The sequence below is a fragment of the Molothrus aeneus genome, chromosome 19 (assembly GCF_037042795.1).
Source record: "Molothrus aeneus isolate 106 chromosome 19, BPBGC_Maene_1.0, whole genome shotgun sequence".
NCBI lineage: Eukaryota > Metazoa > Chordata > Aves > Passeriformes > Icteridae > Molothrus > Molothrus aeneus.
Window position 1 is genome coordinate 10,702,869 of NC_089664.1, and position 18,167 is coordinate 10,721,035.

The 18,167-nt window shown below is 53.8% G+C and overlaps 2 protein-coding genes across 2 annotated transcripts in view; one reads left to right on the top strand and one right to left on the bottom strand.

Moving 5' to 3' along the window:
- Positions 1-5,321: 5,321 nt before the first annotated feature.
- Positions 5,322-7,315, bottom strand: RPL35 (ribosomal protein L35). Its single transcript, XM_066562951.1, has 4 exons — positions 7,035-7,315; positions 6,618-6,754; positions 6,139-6,220; positions 5,322-5,528 (listed from the first exon to the last, which is right to left on the bottom strand). Exons 1-4 carry the CDS (start codon positions 7,035-7,037, stop codon positions 5,379-5,381), a joined length of 372 nt encoding a protein of 123 aa, XP_066419048.1. The 5' UTR covers positions 7,038-7,315; the 3' UTR covers positions 5,322-5,378.
- The window catches only part of SCAI (suppressor of cancer cell invasion), a 38,849-nt gene continuing 27,717 nt past the window's right edge, over positions 7,036-18,167 (top strand). Inside the window, exons 1-4 of the mRNA XM_066563178.1 lie at positions 7,036-7,296; positions 7,640-7,764; positions 7,814-7,994; positions 16,917-17,023. Coding sequence (XP_066419275.1) covers positions 7,036-7,296; positions 7,640-7,764; positions 7,814-7,994; positions 16,917-17,023 — 674 coding nt within the window. The remainder of the gene's footprint in view (positions 7,297-7,639; positions 7,765-7,813; positions 7,995-16,916; positions 17,024-18,167) is intronic.

Below are 18,167 nucleotides of genomic sequence, written 5' to 3' on the forward strand. Positions count from 1 at the left end.
TGCGGGGCTGGCACCGACCGTGTCCCGGGATGCGGAAATGTTTCCCACTGCGGAGTGGGCTGGCTCCCCCTCTGCCGGCCCCACGCTGCTCCCAGGTCCTCCTCTGGCTCACGGCACCACCTGCCCCTGCCTCTGCACCTGCTCCTGCCCCTTCTCCTGCCCCTGCTCCTGCCCCTGCCCCTTCTCCTGCCCCTTCCTCTGCCCCTTCTCCTGCCCTGCCCTGCCCCGAGCCCCACGCTGGCCATGCGCTGCCCCCTCTCTTGGCCGTGGGTCCTCGCCACCAAAAAGGAGCCGGCCGACATTTCCCCCTGACTGGTCCCTGCCCGGCTTTTATCTAGCGATCCCCAGCAAATCCCTGTACAAACAATACGGATTTCTGACATTTTTTTGTGGTAAAGTAAACTCCCAGCACATCTCTAATTCCAGGGGTTTGTTGTTCTTCTGCAGGGGCTGCCGTGGCTCCGCGCTGTGCTGGGCTGGGCTGCGGACACCCCTCTGCTCCCCTCGCTCAGAAAACACGGGAAGGGAGGAATGAAACCCGCACGGTCAGAGCACTGCCTCGTGTTGGGCCCTTTGGGCTGTGGTGGGGAGTTTCAGTCCCAGCAGCCCTTTGTGAGCTGATCCTTGCTCTGGCACTGGCCCCGATGGCTGGTCCTGGTCGCTGGTCCCACGTTCTGCCCCTGGTCCCAGTTCAGTTGCAGGACAAGCCCGGCTGGGGAGGACAAGGGTCCCCAAATGGGGACATGTGGGTGGGGGCAGGATGGGCTCCCACTGCGACAGGAGCTGCTGACTTCCAGACATTCCTCCTGTGCGTGGCCGGCACCACCTCGGCTCATAACGTGATTAAAAGATTAAAATCTCTCAGTTCAGCAGCAAGCAGCAAATGAAGCTTGAGACAGGGATGCTGGGGGGCTGTGGTGTTCGAAGCCCCCGTGACAGCGATGTGGCGCCTGGGGAAGGGCAGCTGAGGCCATCTGGGCAGGTGGCCCTGGTGCCCAAAATCTCCTCCTGTCCTCGGTGCAGCCGGGCAGCGAGCCCTGATCCCCCCGCCCCCTTCTCAGTTACTGGCCGGGCTGGTTTGCTCGCGGTGGTTTTGCCTCGTTCCTGGCGTCCTGCTCTCGCCACGGTGCCAGCCCAGGGCTGAGCTGTCTCGGGGCCGAGCTGAGCCGGGGGTGGCCACTCTTTGGGTGGGCAGGATGTGCAGTGGGCAGGTGGCATCCTGGCCATGGTTGCAATCTGTTGGCACCACTGAGGGTGCACCAAAACTTCAGCCCTTGTTCCACCCCATCCAGGAGCTGCCTCCACCTGGATCCCCTGCAGCTCAGCTGTCTGGGCACTGCCAGGCTCCAGGACCAGGGGCTTGGCAGAGGGCTCTGCCTGGGACATGGTGCCCAGCCATGCCAGTCGCCCCCAGGTCATCCCTGGGGATCAGAAGGCTCAGTGCCAGCGCCACAGCCCTCGTGCTGTGCCCCCACCCATTTGCTGCCCATGCTGGGACATGTTTGGTGGGAGAACATTGGTGCCACCGGGGCTTCTGGTCAGACTCCAGGAGCTGCAGGGAGGTGCGGGGACGTGGTGTGACATGGGGACACAGGTGCCAAGGCTGACGACCCCAAGCAGCTGTGGGAAGGGCTGGGCAGCGGGTGGTGGCCGGAGGGAAGGGAGGGGAGCCACGGGCTTGGCGGTGCCGCCGCTGACTCACTCACCAGTGGAAACAGAAACCTTTCCCAGGCTTACAGCACCAGCTCCACAGCACCCAGCCTCACCATGGCAGCCCCTCGGGCTGGCAGGGCACACCTGCACACACCCCTTCCCTGGCACAGCATGGCATGGCATGGCATGGCAGGGAGCAGGGGGCTCTCATGGCCAGGCTCTGCTCAGCCTGATGCAGGGGCTGTCTCCATCTCCCTAGGGATGCTCAGCCAGGCTGGCTGGGAGCCAGGAGCCCCAGCAGGCAGCAGCCCCCAGCCCCGGGCGCCCCCAGGCCAGCCCTGCAGTGCTGTGTCTGTGTGCACACACTGCCCGTATTCATGGAGCAGCAGGACCGGGGCAGTGTGGGGCCAATCCTCCCCCAGAGTGGCCAACAAAACGGGCATTCAGGGCCAGCGCGGGCGGCCGCCCCGGGCAGACCCAGGCCATCTGCAAGGCCAGCAGGATGAGGCATTTTCCTGCCAGGCCTCACAGCCTGGGGCTTGTGGTCCCAGCTGCACCAGACATGCTGCTCGCACGCAGCCACGCAGGGCCAACTCTCCCAGCACCCTGTGCCAGGCATGGCACACCGAGGGCACCGGGGCGGGCACAGGTGGTCGCTCCCAAGCTCCCTGCCCACAAAGTGCTTGGCATGTCCCTCCATGTCCCACTGCGTGCAGAAACCAGAGTCAGCCCTGTGGCAGCACTCAGGGCAGCAGCCAAGGACCGTCCTGGAAGAGGAAGGTGACAGGAACGGTGACAGGGGCAATGCCAGGAGTGTTAGGAGACCTGGGGATTGTCCATTGCAGCAAACACCGGCCAAGGGAGGTGGGTGCTAGGCTTGCCTCGGCAATATTTGGTTTACAGTTGGACTCAATCTTGAGGGTGTTTTCCATCCTAAAGGACTCTGTGATTATACAGCTCACATCTGCCTCTGCCCCGTGCAGCCCCTCCTCCCCAGCCCCCAGGCCCTGCCCCAGATGCAGAATTGGGTCCAGGAGTGGGTGCTGCCAGCTCCCACTGACACCATCCGCTCGGGGCCGGTCCTGCTGTGCTGGACAGAAACATCTGGTCCCGTTGGATGTGTTCCAGGGCACAGGGCCAGGGCTCCCTCTGCAGCAGCACCAGCCCTGGGCCGTGCCCTGCAGCCAGCCAGCAGCTGCTCCTCCGTCCTCATCCCCACCCGGGAAATTATTTATTTGTTGAAGAACATCTTTTCCCAGGAAACCTCTCCAGTGCTGAGGGATGTCTTCAGTTACAAGGAGCAAATGAACAGTTTGAGCTTCCAAGGCTCTGCAAACACCGGTGTTAACCCAGGGCTGGCGTGGGCCGCTGCGGGGTCAGCGCTGCAGCACGGCGGGGTCCCACACCGACCCCACAGCCTGCAGGGACACAGGGGACCTGCTGTGGTCCCCACAGAGGCAGTGTGACATGGGGGTGCTCTGGGGAGTGGGTGGCCCTTCCCTGGGGGCTCCTGCCCCTGGCCCCCCTCCTCTGGGGACCAGCAAGGCCAGAGAGGCAGAGCCCAGCCAAGGAGCTGTTCCCACTCAGCCCTGACAGCAGGGGCAGCATGGGCACCCTCTGCGGCTGGCTGGCAAAGAGGGAACCAGCACAGACCACCCAGACCCCAGCCAGGACAGGCTCTGCCTTGCTCTCACAGCAGGAACAAGAGTGTTCTCCACCTGTGCCCTGAAGGAAGCTCATCACTTCACCTCTGTGTCCTCTCAATCAATCACTCTGTTGTTCCTGGTCACTTAAAGGGCTGCTTGTCTGCAGGATGTCTCCTGTGACAGGACAGGGCAGCTCTGATGGGAGGGCCAGACTGGTTGGTTTTGTCACACAGCTATGGGTACATGGAGTAATTCAGCCCCAGGGCTTAGTGCAGTGCCAGAAACATGTTCACCTCCTCCAATGGCTACTAGGGGCTGTGCACGAACTGAAGCCTGAGCTGTTCTCCAGTACTGCCTCCCATTTCAGCATGGGGACGGCCCCTGGATGTTCAGTGCCTGCTCAGTTGGGGTTTTTCCCCATTTTTGTGTTTCCCACCCTCTTGATTGGCCTGCCAGTGATCTGGACTGACCGGATCCTTGAGACAGCAGATCCTCTCTCAGCAGTGATCCTGTGGCTGGGATGGAAGGTGACACCTGGAGCACACCCAGACACTCACCAGTCTGCAGGCAGAGTTTGGGCCCTGTTTGCTTTGCTGTGCTGTCAGGAACACTGGCAGAGCTGCCAGGCTCCCCTCAGCCGTGCTGCTGGAGCAGCACAGGGCACACAGCTCTCCCAAGAGAAGCCCAAATGCAGCCAGGCATGATCTGGCAGCACCACCTGCCCCAGCCTGCCCTGCTCCCAGCACAGGGACCGGCCCCTCTCCCGTCTCCATCTGGCATCGGGCTCCTGGATGGGAGTGTGCAGATCTGGGATCCTGGCAGGGTGCTCCTGCTCCTGGGGGACAGGCAGCTGATGCTCCCCTGGAGCAGCTCTGCGGGCCCCAGCAGGACACACAGACACAGCCCCTGTGACCCTGCCTGCCTGCCTGGGAGCAGAGCCCAGCCAAGGAGCTGTTCCCACACGCAGCCTGCCTGGCCCAGGCTGTGCCAGCCCCGCTCCTCTCCTGCCAGACATGTCCCGTGCACCCCATCCAAACAGGGACAAAGCCAGCACAGCCCAGGTGACATCACAGCACAGCCACCCTCGCAATGCCACCATGTAGGGAAAATTCCCTGCACTGCAGGTGATTAGGCCCCTCTGGATAAAACTAGCTTGAGGCTTAAAAATCCTTAATTGAGGGAGCAAAATTAAGATATTTTTCCTAAACAGAATCTGGATCCAATCTAGGAACTCCCTAATGGATAGGGATTTTTTTATGTTCGAATGCATTGGCTGCACTAATACAAACCATGAGTGCTGCCGCCCTCACGCTCCAGCAGCACTGTGGAACTCTCCCTCACAATCAGAACCAAAAAAGGCTTTTGGAATTGCAGCTCCATCTCTGAGTCCCAAAGAACTCCATGGGGGACAAAGACAAACCATTTAACCCGTGCTGTGCTTTGCAGGTATAAAGAAGTGAGGAATTGTGAGGCCACGGATGCCCTGGGGGTTCAGAGGTGCCACCTGTGGAGTTCAGTTCTTTTTCATACCCTGAGCTCACGTGGCCTCAGCAGCACCAGACCCACACAGAAAACACCTGGTCTGACACTATCCCTCCCCCAGGGGGTTCTCAGGAGCTAGGAGCTGCCCAGGGATCTGAACCAAGTGCTGACAAGTTTCCATGATGTCCCATAAAATCCCTCAGCTAATTATTTTTTTTTCTATTAACCCTTTAACACTGGCACAAGATAAAATTTTAAACTGTGATCAATAGTGATAAATATCGACTGACTACCAACTTTTGTGAAAAGCTTCCATTCTACACCAACCTCAGATTAAATACTTCTTACATGTTTGGATGAACCAGCCTCACACATCTGTACCCATTCACTGCCTGTTCCTCAGAGGAAAATAAACTGCCAGGTCTGTATTTTCATTAGCAGTTGCACACTTTCTGTGAACCCTCCCATTTCCCTCCATTAAGCTGATGACTCCTTTATGGGCTTTTTACCCACCACCCCCAAATAAAGCACCAGTGACACTTCCAAAGCAAATTCCATTTAATGAGCCATCATGCCTCGAGTGCAGCTGGCCCGGGGCTATGCCTTGATGGCGAATTTCCGGGCCGGGTATAAACGTTCCTTTCGCTGCTGCTTCTTGGTCTTCAGGTTCTCCTCGTGCTTGTTGAGCCTGCGCCGCATGGCCCGCGTCTTCTTGGGCCGCAGATCCAGGGGCTTGTACTTCTTGCCCTGTTTGCAAAGACACCCAGCAGCTGAGCTCAGACACTGCTGTGAGCTGAGCTCCTGCCCCAGCCTCGTCTCCTTGGGACTATCACTGCAGCCTGGAGTTCAGCAGCCTCCTCTCCACTGGGAATCACGGCTGCGCTGTAACTTTTGCAGCAGCTCTGACTCAGGTTTAAGTAAGGCCGAATCTTACAAGCCCCACTTATCCAGCGCCTCTTGTAAAGATCTTTTTTCCCCACCCAATATGATCTAATTCAAACTCCAGGAAGTGATATTCTAAAAATTACAGAGCCATATAGAATTAAAGAATTTCTTGGTCACCTGCGAGATGATCAAATTGAAAATAAAGAGTATCTGCATTTCTGCAAACCACATCTCCCAGCAAATCCACCCCACAGAAGGGATGCTGCCAGAGGACTCTCCTGCAAAAGCAGACTCACACCAAGCTTGCAGAACTCTTGCACTAATATTTAAAAAGCAACCGTGACCAGAGAACTTTATTCTGAACATAAATTATAGTTTTTCTTTGAGTTTTAAGTAGCAATCCTTCCCACAAACTTTGTAATTGTGAACGGCAAGAGTGTGAAGGCCACTTATGGAAAACGCCTGTTCTTACCTTGTAGAACTTCCTCAAGTTCTCCTTCTGGGTCTGGTTAATGACAGTCAACACCCTGGCAATGGATTTGCGCACCACTCGGCTGCAGGTGGGAAAGAGAGGGATGTGAGCACTCCGTGCAGGAGCAGCTCCACGGGCCGAACCCCGGGTACAGAACCCAGCAGCTCCACGGGCTGAACCCCGGGTACAGAACCCAGCAGCTCCACGGGCTGAACCCCGGGTACAGAACCCGCCTGTGCTCCGGAGCCCTTACACTGAGCCCCACTGCAGCCAAACCGGCAGCGCCCAGCTCAGCTCCTCCGAGCACAGACACGCACGGCCCTCGGGCCTACTGAGATGTGCTCCTCTCGCACGCGGGTTTTCAGGTTTTTCTTTTCCACAGCACACAGCCACCACAGCCTGCGAGAACGGCTCTCAGGCACGGTGCCCGGGGACTCGGCGGCCCCTGCCCAGCTGCCCTCGCCCCCGGCCCCACTCACATCTTGGACAGCTTGGACGCGGCCCCGCCGGTCACTTTGGCCACGCGCAGCTGCGACAGCTCCACCTTTAGATCCTCCAGCTGCTTCAACAGCTCCTCCTTCTTCTTCCCGCGCAGGTCTCGGGCCTTGATCTTGGCCTGCGGGCGGCGGACAGGCCGTCAGTGCCCCTGCCCAACCCCCGGGCCCGCATCCCGCCCGCCCTCAGCCCCCGCGGCGCGAATGTGCGGGCCCAGGGCCCGGAGGGATGTGGGCGGACTGCCGGGATTCCCGGGCCCGGTGGGACGGGGGGGATGCCCGGCGGCCGTTCCCGCGGGATGCCGGTGGATGCCGGTGCCGTTCCCGCGGGATGCCGGTGCATCCCGGTGCCGTTCCCGCGGGATGCCGGCGGATTCCCTACGCGCGACCCGGTTCTCTCACCATGGCGGGCGGCGCGGGGCGGAAAGGCGGAAGCGGTGCAGGGAGAGGGGCGGTGCCGCGGCCGGACCGTACCAACGCGCGCTGGGCGGGGGGAGGAGCCTGCGCGCCGCGCGCCCCCCGCGGGAGGCACGGTGGTCCCGGCCGGGGCGCTGACAGGCAGGGCGGGAGGCACGGCTGGCCCCGGGCTCTGGGGCTGCACCCCGGCGGGAGCCGCTCGGTGCTGCGGCTGCCGCCCCCGCTCCCTGTCAGCCGCCGGAGCCCGGTCAGAGCGCAGCCGATGTTCTCACGCTAGCCGAGGTGCGGCACTCTTACACCGGCAGTGATGGGGACGTGATGGCGGGCGGGGCGGGAGCGGCCGCCGCGGCACCGCGGAGCAGGGACAGGGGCAGGGGCAGGACCAGGACCGTGCGCGCAGGCGGCCGCGCGGGACGGACAGACGGACAGACAGACGGGCCGGTCTCGCTCTCCGCGGCGCCGCCGCCGCCGTATCCAAGCAGCCGCCGCGCCTCACCGGCAGCGCGCGGGAGGGCGGAGCCTCTCGATTGACGGCCGGCGCAACCAATCAGAACGCAACATCGCCGTTAGCCTGGGCGCGCGGCCAATAGGAGCGCACAGGGGCGGGGCTGGCCGGCGCGGACCGGCGCGAGGCGGCAGCCGCGCTCCCCGAACCTCGGCGGCGCTGCGGCCGCGCCCGGACCGGGACCGTGGTCGGGACCGGCGGGTGCGGACGGTGAGCGGGACCGCCCGGCAGCGCCTGCCCCGCTCGGCCCGGCCTCCAGGTGCGGGGGGCGGAGCGGCGGCGCGGGCGGACGCGGGCGGGGCGGCGGCGGGGGCGGGCGGGAGCGGCGGCGGCTGCGGGCGCCTCGGGGCAGGCCCGGCGGCGGCGCGCCCCTCACCGCGGTCTCGCCCCCGCGGAGCTCCGGGCCCGGCGGAAGAGCCCCGCCGCGCGTGGGAGCCCAGGTAAGGTGGCAGGTGCGGGCGGGGGCCCCGCGGAGCATCCCCCGGCGGCGCGGCGGGGCCGTGCCCGGTGCCGCGGTGAGGGGCGGCGGGGGCGGGAGCTGCCGAGGCCCGGCGGCGGCACGGGGCCGTGCTCGCCGCTGTCTCTGCTGCTAACGGAGAGGAGGAACGCGATGTGACACGTCTAACGCTTAGGCCTGGGCTGGCAGCGTAGCCGGGATAATCACGCGAACGACCCCCGTTATTAACTTCGCCGCTGCCCGCGCTCCCTTCCCGCCCGCCGCGGCGGGGCTGCCGGTGCGCAGCGGCCGCTGACAGGTAGCGGCGATCGGCATCGCCAGGCCAGCCCGTTGGGATGGAACGTTGCAGGGTTTTAGGGGAGCAGTCTGTGCCGTGCTGGGTATCCAAGCTGCCGGTTTGCTGGAATCGTCGTGGGTTCGTTCTGATTTTAAACTTCCATCGCAGCAGTTCCCTTGTCACCAATTTTTATTTGTTTTTGTACAGAGAGGTATCTTGGACAATAGGTGACATGAGATGCCCTTGGGGACAGAAGGTGGATGGTTGTTATGTTGTGTCATCCCCTCAAATTTCTTGTCTTATAAAAATGTCCATAACCTGTTAAAACATTCAAGATCAAGACTGCAGGTTTTCAGCTCTAGATCTAATTTCCTACCACAGAATAGGACTTGTTTTCATCGATGTCTGAGTTGCATGTCTCTCATTTAATAACCAGACTCCAAGCTTCTACACTTTAGCTGTGTCTGGGCCAAGCATTTCTGGTCCTCCAACCTGCAAAATGGACCCCTTAATATAAAAAAAAATCTGGATTTTGCATGAGCTATCCAAATGCAACCTGTAATTCATGGCATCTTGTCCAGCTAATGCAAAGCAGCACTGTGGGACCATATGAAGACTAAAATGTGAGTGAGTCTCCCAGAATGTGTGTGCTTCCCTGTGCTCCTGCGGGCAGCGGGACTGCTGTGCTGGTAGCAGTCTTTGCAAATCGTAGAAAATCATCCTGGTATGAGTCTTGCTGTGGGATCTGCAGGTGCAGCTCCTGCCTGGGGTCTCCTCACCCCGCCTGACCCTGTGGTGTGGTGGTTGTCCTGTCCCTGGCATGGTGGAGGAAGCACTCTGAGAGCCTGGTGCCCTGCTGGGGAGCATGTGTGTAGAAAAGAGGCTTCATTTTCAAATCACATTAATACAGTCTCATTCAAGATGTTTGGATAAATTGGACCACGATTTATGTTAAATGAAAGAGTGAGTCACTTCACCATGAGCAGAGAGCATTATTCTCCAGTCATCCTGGGCTGCCAGAGCAATACAGACAGTCACGAATGTGATGGCCAGGTCCTTTACTGCAGGATATAGAAAAGCCATTCACAGAAACTATATTGCAGAGAGGGAATATTTTGTTGCTCTACAGAGGAGAATGTGATCATTGTTCTGTCTTGAAATGTAGCTGCAATAAACTATCAGAATTCAGTTGGCAATCCATTACACGGCAAGTCCCTTACAAACAAGGGAATATTTAATCACAACCATGTCTTGTTGGGCTTTGCTCTACGTGCAAGAATGATACCGTGTTCTGTGCTCTTTTGAGAAAGTCGATCTACAAGTGATAAAGATGCTGAAAGTGCATGCCAGCGGGAGCAACATGCAGCTCATTGTTAATCATTTCTGTGTCCCTGTTTTATTTTGTGGAGGGAAGTAATAAAAATGGAGCGTACCGATTCAAAGCGTCGAGAAGCTTCTGCCCCGAGTCAGTTCTGCCCTGGGGTCAGATGGGGGTGTCGCTGGCTTGCAGGGAGGGCGCAGGTTCGGGAGGTGGGAGCCGGGGGCTGCAGCTCTCCCGCTGCTCCTGTCACATGATGCTTGCACAGTCCCCTGCTCGCACTGCAGCTGCCTCGCTGCCGTGTGCCACTCGCATCTCCCCTCTGCTTGCATCACTTTCATTCTGGTTTGGCTCTGTTGGCGTTAAATGGAGCTGTTGATGATCTGCTGCGGCACAGATGGATAATGGGAATTCATTGGATTATCTGGACACGTTACTTTGTTGGCTTATCTTTTATTCTGCTTGGTGTGCTTTGGGTAAGGAGGGAAGATCTCTGGTGTGGAAGTCTGTTCTGAGGTGGTGTTACTGCCTAAAGAGCTGCAATGGAGCTGATATTAAACAAAAACCCCCAACAGCCCCACTAGTCCCCTAAAGCACAGTACAGCTATTGGATTCTGACCCTAAAAACCTGGATGTTGATGTCTTTTTATACAGTTCTCATTTTTTCATAAAAATGATTGCTTCCATTGGAGCAATCCTGGGAGAAGGACAACCAAGACCTGTATGTGCAGATTTTATAATAATTTTGCTTGGTGTTCTTGCATAAGAATGTTCTGCAGGCTTGGCTTTTATAGCTAAGGTGCACTGTTGAAGCACAAAAGCTCTGTTCAAGCTGTGGAATTTTTAAACAGGCTGGAAACAGAGGTATGGTACGGAGCATTTGTTGCAGCAGGAGGAGACAGTTCAAAGGAGTGGACCAAGTTGTGTGTGGGAGCTGCACTGAGGGTCAAATGGAGGTCTGGTTCTGTAAAGTATGTAAGGAAGTTGCCAACACAAATATTACCTTGCAGCTTACATGTGCTGAGAGAACGCAGCGCAGCCCTGCAGCAGGGATGGAGCAGAGTAACCATCAATCTGGTTCCCTGAGGATGTCAGTCAGGAAAGGAAGTGTGCGCTGCCAGACAGCCTGGATGGAACTGCAGGTTTAGAGGACTTGTTGTTTGAAGTATTTTTAATTATTGCTATTAATATAATGGAACACAGACTAGAAGCTGAGTTTTTGAAATATAATTAAAGCAGGAGTCAGCAGAGGGATTTCTCTGCTGTGAGGCAGCACAGCTCAGGAGCTGTACCTGCTGAGGAAGGTGAAGTCCCAGAGTGGTGATGCTCTCCATGCAATTCCCAAGCGTGCTGGCAGCTCCCACCAAACACTGGTTTGGAGGGAAGAACTGAACCAAAGGGATCAGAAAGCTTTCCCAAGCTTGTCCTGCATTCCCTTTTGTCAGAATACAGTTCCAGTTGGAAGGCAGCCACTGGCACCTTGGCTGAGGATGGGAACAGGCTGCAGAGTGTGACGATAGCTGCCCTCCAGATCGGGCGCTGGCCTCAGCTGCCATTTGGGCCAGCCAGTAAATCATTTGGCAGGCTGGAAGCAAGCCTCTCCATCTCCCCATCCCACTGCTGTACAATGCAGCTCCCTGCTAGCTGTTTCATTTCAAATTAATGAGTGTACATAAAAGAGTTAAAACATCAGTTGTTGTCAGATGAAAGAAAGAAAAATCTTTCTTGTAACTGGGATGCTTTTCAGGAACTTGGCTGCTGGGAAGGCGAGAGGCATGTGCTTTTCCACCCTGCTTTAGGTGATGGCTTAGTTCAAGGGGGCCCAGATTTGGCTCAGTCAACAGTTGTGTTGGCGTCTTGCCATCAAATGTGCATAAAATGGAGCTGACTGCAATTCCCTCCTCACTCTAACATGGAGGGGCAGCGGAGGGACCCGAGGCTGCTGTGCTGTGCTGTGCTGTGCCGTGCCGTAGGTTGGCTTGGCTGTCAGGGCTACCCTGGGATGTGCAATCCCTGCAGCACGAGCTCTTGCATTGTGACTGGGTCGTTGCTTTCCCGTCCCTGGGTTGTATTTTGGTGGCTTGTCATAACTAATGCATTTCAGCCCTCGTTGTGCCTGCGCTCCCAAAATCTCTCTCCTTTCTCACAGTGGCTCATGTGCTTTTCCAGATGTAGGAGCTTCGTCTCTCATTTGTAGACTCTTGCTATGGTTCTGTGGCTTATGCGCATTGCCACAAAATGGAGATAAAACACAACTGGCATTTTAGCTGCTCCAAGAACATTGTGTGTAAATAAACCACTAAATAGTTCAGCCTGTGAAATGTAAATACACACAGCTCACTGCCACAGCTGATGGTGTTTTTCTGTCTCCCTTCTACCCTCCCACCCCTGCCAAGAGTGGGCCAGCCTGATGGTTTTTTCCTCTTGCTCTTTCATACAAAGCAAATGACTGCTAAGTACCATGTAGGTGGTATACAGGCACCACCACAGAGTCATGATTTGAATTTGGATGAAAAGAAATGCTTATGTCCTCTTCCACATTGCTTCTGCACCATCTTCTGGAGATTCCTAGACTCTGATGACCCAGAAATTCTTCTTTGGTCTGACTTTGAGCTTGAGCCTGTTTTTAATAGCAAACCAGTGAAGTCAGTAGAAGAGCAGAGGCCCAACTGTGATGACATTTTTAGCCTGTGCCCTTTGTTCATCCTATACACAAAAGGTCGTGAACTGCGGTGAAAGGGGGATCACAGAGGGTGCAGAACAGACAAAGCTGGAACAAATTGTCAGTGGCAGAAACATAAAGAAGAGAAGCGAAAGTTTTGTGTTCTGAAGGCGATTGAAGGCCACGTGCATCCCATGGTGAGATCATGTCTCCTGTGTTCAAAGTGATCCGCCCAGAGTGGATTCAGAGGAGGCTGCTGCTGAGGTGTGGCTCCCATGATCTCAGTGGAGGAGGCAGGAAGGGACTGCATGGTTTCCATGGCATGATGTTAATGAGCACCTCCGCATGTTTCTGAGGGGAAGGAAGCCAAAACTGCAGTTCTGGATACAGACAGGTGTGCTTCCTAGCAATAAAAGGAATTTTAAATACGTCTGAAACATACGAAAAGCCTGATTCTACAGACAAAGCACTTACTTGAAGTTAAAGTAATGGGATTGACATTGTATGTTGTATTTTCCAACTCATTTGACTCAGAATGGAGTTGAATTTGTGGTGCTGCCTATTTTGCTACAGGAAGTCATGAGACTGTTCCTGACAAGATTTCACAGGTAATGCAGAGGTGGTGGCTCCCCTTAACTCTGAGCTCTTCTCATCCTCTGATGTGCTGAGGAAGGAATGATGCATTCATGTGAGAGCATAAACTTTCAGTTTGCAGTAATAAAATTTGTGTAACTTGTATAACAATTCTTGTGTAACTGAGTGCCTGCTCTCTGCCACTTCCACTGGCCACAGCAGTGTGCAGCTGGGGAATGTGTGTGCGTGGGTTTATCTTGTTTTCTTATTTATCCCCTGCCCGCTCCTTTCCCTTTTTTAGGAATGCAATTGCATGATCAGGCTTCCTCTTTTTTCTTCTTCTCCAAGCAGCTTTTTAATCCCTTGTCTAATATAACTGTTGTTGTTGTAGGGGGAAAAGTCCTGAAGATTATCTAGTGAGTAGTTTTCACAAAATTCAAAAGAAGTTGAAGTAATGTGTTTAGTGCATCTATTAAAGGGAAGGACAGACAGAAGAAGGTTGTGTTGTAGGAAGCATCTGGCCAGCCCCTCAGAACGTGTGGAGCCCCAGGGCAGTGGCAGCTTGCCCTGTGCTAGGGAGAGCTGGATTTATTGGGATGCAAAGGGAAGGATCAATCCAGGTCGATGTGGGACCAGGCTCCCTGTGCCTATAGGAACAACTGCTGGCCCTGACTGCTCGTGCACTGGGGTGTGGGTGTGTTCATACACAGGCTCACTGGGGTTTGTGTCTTTTTATTATTTGTTTTAAGTGACTTCCCTATTGCCTGATCTTTAGAGGTAGCAGTATTTTTGCAAGTTAGCTCTAAAAATGCGTACTTTAGTAGGAAAACCAGTTTCTTGGAGAATTCCCAATAGGAGGTAGTTGCTAGACCTAGTTACATTTGCAGGTGATTTTGTCTGCCACGCTGTAATTTGTATATGAAATCAGTAGTTCCTTTCTCCTTAGTGCCCTTTGAAGTAAACAAACATCCAGGCAGAGAGAACATGATTTAACAAATATTATCAGTTAGATACAACAGCTGCTTGTTTCTGTTTCTTAAGCTAAAGTTGCTTGTCATTGTGGCATTCAGACAGAAGTGTCCCCAAAGCCCAGGCTGTGTCGTTTTCCTTGTGCAGTCCATGTGCCTGTGCACAGGGCACTGAGCAGAGCTGGGACACAGCGCTCGGGTTGTTCTCTGAGCTGGCCCTGGGCATTGCTGTCCCCCGGGACTGAGCCTTGCCAGGAGCTCAGGTGTGGGCTCAGCCTGCTCCCAGATGCCTCCTGCAGCATCCAGCAGGCTGCTGGAATAGGAGCTGGATGTGTCTGGAAGAGCTGCAGCCACTGCAGTGCAGACGTGCCCTGAGGTGAACAGTGGTTGGGGTGAGGAATGTCTGTGATTGCTTCCAAATTTTACTAAAAACCTTGGAATCATAAAGAAATCTTTCCCCCGTGCCTACATTTTGTGAAGAAATGGTTTGATGTATAGCTGCTCATTGCCATTCCCTCTGAATTCCTGACTCCAGCAGGCTGTGAGGTTTTCAGTGCCTGTCTGGGGGAATTGCTAATTATTTATTTCAGTGTTTCTTGGGCAGAACTGAGTGGTGTCTTGGGAACTTCAGGGCAGTGGCTGTTGATGGAGAGTTAGGTATTCTGGCGAGAGGAATGAATTTGGTTTCTAATGCATTTTGTGTTGTCTGAGGCTCTGTCAGGACTAGCACTCCGAGCAGATCACATGGAAACACACAGATGGTTTTCCCAAAACGTGCAGTATAGCGTTGAAAGAAAACATGAGACACAAGGGTGCCAGTCTGCAGAAGAAAAGGACAGGCAAATAGGGTGCCAAGGTAGGCATCCTGCTTGGTGAAGGTAAGATTGGCTGGTTTTTGATAGAGTTTTGGGACATGATGGTTCCAGGCTTTGTGTATGGACGATCTGGTTGGTTTTATCTGTGCTGGTAATTTGCAGATAAGGAATAGATAGATACCAGCTGGGCGCCTGGCTTTGTGTCACATCCCCTCTTGGCAGTGATGCTGTGGGAGATGTGTCAGGATGAAAAGTGGAAAGAGAGCTGGTCTCTAACTCAAGGTTTGACAGCTTTAAAATCCTGATAGACTGGAATGTGTTTTCCACCATTGGTTTCTGTAGATAGCAGCTCTAGGAAAATTTTCTTTTGGGGAAAACCCTGTATCAACAAGATAGATGAACAAAGTGTGTTTGCTTTTGTTTTTTGGTTACTACTTGTGCCTCTAAGCAGGGGTTGGGGAGCATTTGAAAGCCAGTCAAGGTTCCATAACTGAGAAGAAGTGATGGCTTAAAAAAAGGCAGTTGAGTTGTACAAGTGCTCTGTCAGGAGGTCAAGGTGCCACATCCAGGAAACTGCTCCTGATTCTGCCTGTCCTCGCTGATGAGGAGGACAGACCCCTGACATCCTCCTGTGCCCTCAGGTTACACCATGGCTGCACCTTCAGTGTGTGAGGTTTCCTTTGCTGGTACACGTTGGGTGGGGACCCTCCCCTTCCCAAGCAGTGAATGGCAGCTTACAGTGATGCTGGCTATGGAGCAAATCTGAGAGGATGTAATGCACTTATTGAACATATCCATGCTGGGCTTGCATTGTCAGCTGGATTTCCCTGACCCAGAGCATTCCCTCATGGCTCACAAAGCCTGCCTTGCTTTGCAGGCCTGAATCCCAGGGCAGGGCCAGTGGGGAGTGCATACCATTAACTTCAGCACTCTTTTTCCCTTCCAGCTAAGCCTGGAAAACCTTAGCCAAAAGACAGCAAACCACAGGGAAGTGGAGACGTGTGTGATGTAAGTGACATCTGACTAAAAATCCTGCCCAGCACCGTGAAACCTCTATCCCTGTCCCATGTCCCTCCTCTGCTGCCCTTCAGCTCCAGCTTTAGCTGCCATCCTCTGGGGTGTCTGTGAAGCTCTGCTACCCTGGGTGCTGCAGTGGGATGAATTCAGTAATGTATTGCATTAAGCAAACCCGGAATTGTGTGTTCTGAGAGCTTGTAGGGAAGAACCTGGCACACCAAGTGTGGGGCTTGGCGAGCACAGCTTTTCTGCCTTGTATGGCCTGAGGAGTTGGCAAAATCTTTGAGAGAATAATAAGTTCTGCTGGAAGCCACCATTTTCTGACTTATTTTAACAGTCTTTTAAACCAATGTTTCAGTGTCTCCTTCTGCAGACTCTGGAGAGCATTTTTTAATGTGTTACTTAAGAAAAAATTGTCATTCAAAACATCCCAACAGTTTCTTTTGCACGAAAGGAAGCAAAAAGCATCAAACAGAGAACAAGAAATTAAGTAGGTGATATTCCTGGTATAGTTGGGCTGTCAAAACTGGGAGAACTGTCTGTCTGCAGACGAGCAGGGATCCATGTGATAACTTCTAGTATCAAAGGGAAGGAGAGGTCCCCGCTGTGGATGTGCTCCTGGTTGCTTTTTATTTACATTGTTCATTTGGAGCTGAGCAGTCCCTTAGGAAAGGGCCATGTCAGGAGCTGTATTCCTCCCTTTGCTGTGCCCACTTGCTGTTCTAATAATAATTCTCCCTCCTGTCTGTATTGCTGCTGCATTACAACACAGTCCTTAGTGCAGGAGCACCTCCTCCTCTCCCGAGCTGCTCCTGATAGTAGCTCTTCCTTTGTACAGCACCAAATACCACCCCCTCCAGAGCATGATAAGCCAAAACCAGTGCATGAAATAACTAATTTTATTTTCCTTCTCTGTCAGCTGGAAAAGCCAGCTTCACATGTTTTTCCAGCCTTCCAATACCTTTCACATTGGCAGGCTATGGATTTTCTTGTGTATCTTTTATTGATTGCATAAATGGCCTCTTCACAGTGGGTCTGGTGAACTCCTTGCATGTGAGAAGTACTTGGTTTTAAAAAACAACCCAGAGCCTAGCTGGTTTTATTTGCCTGTGCCAGGCCTGGCACAGGTTATGTTGGCAGTGGTTGGGGTTGTTGGGTAGTATAACTTAAGGGTGATGTAAAATAAAATTCACTGCCTTGAAATTAAAAGACTGATATCTAGATTGTCTGAAACATACTTTGCAACTTAAGCAAGCTCCTCAATTTTTGCAAAAGTGTCTGAAGCTGATCTGGAGTGCCTGGACTGCCACGGTGGAGCGCAGAACCTACGGGCTCGCTGCAGGATTTAGGTCACCCTTGCTGTGGAGCACACAGGACCTGGGGTATTGTCCCTCTTCCTGAAATTCCTGAATCACCTCCTGGCTACTTCTGACATTTGTTTTTCAGGTCTCACTGTTCACTCCAATCTCATATGTTGGTGCTCTGAGTACTTGGTGTTGTTTGTTCTGTGCTGTGTAAATGTGAATGTTCAGAGGTTTCAGGCTGGTGCTCACAGTGTTCACGTCCTTCTTGCCAGGCTCGTGCCAAAGCCTGTGACATCTGGCACCCATATTGCAGTTACCTGACAATAAAGAGAGACTTTTACCTTTTTCTGGAGCTCTTCAGCAAGTGGTTTGTGCAATGCCCCCATGGCCTTGCTGTGGTGGGCTGTCACGTGGGTGTGTATAAACAAGTCTGTGTGGGCTGCATCTTGTCTAAACTGGGGAATCATGAGACTGCTTGGTTGGCAGGATGGCCCTCTAACTTACCCCAAAAGCTGGGTGGAAACTGCCAGTTTCTCCTTTCTCCTGCATTTGTTAGGCATGAAGTGTTTGTTCAGGGAAGCATTTCTGAAGCCTCTTTAGTTATTGTGAAGGATTTTTTTTGTGCCAGTTGCTGAAAGATGCTTCTGGGTGCTTCCTGATGGCTGGAAAGAGTGAGCTTTTCCATTTCCTGGCTTGGACTGGGACATGTAGGGAATTTTTTGTGCAAATAGCATCCAAACAGAGGTGCTGCACAAATGGAAACCTGTTGCTTACCAGAAACACACCAGAACTGGCAGAGAAGCTGCTAGAAGTAAAAGCCCTGCATGTGCCCAGTTAGAGGTGTGTTTATCCTGCACAAAAATCCTGAGCAGGGCAGAGCTGAAGACCTAGCAGCCATTTCCAGAGATGTTTCGTTGTTTCTGCTGCCAAGTCTGTAGCTCATCTTTGTATGCTCAAAAGGATAATTTGATATCTGTGTATGTTTGGAATAAGATTTTTAAAAGCCACTCTGCCTCTGTAAGCTTTCATATTCCCTTACTCACTCAATGCTACAATTATCTACATTATATCTTAGTTTTTTGTTCAGGTGATTATTGTACAATATAACATTTTACTCATGTGAAGAATAAAAAGGGATCTGCTGGTATCTTTGTAGGCAATGCAGGCCGTGGAATTAAACAGTCATGAAGATGCAGAGAGGAAGGATGGTAGGGTACTTTTT

Excerpts from the sequence above, each read along its gene's own strand:
- RPL35 (XM_066562951.1), bottom strand. Across the intron at positions 6,221-6,617 it reads GCGTCCAAGCTGTCCAAGAT|CCGAGTGGTGCGCAAATCCA; the intron begins GTGAGTGGGGCC and ends TCCCACCTGCAG. Across the intron at positions 5,529-6,138 it reads ACTTGAGGAAGTTCTACAAG|GGCAAGAAGTACAAGCCCCT; the intron begins GTAAGAACAGGC and ends CTTTGCAAACAG.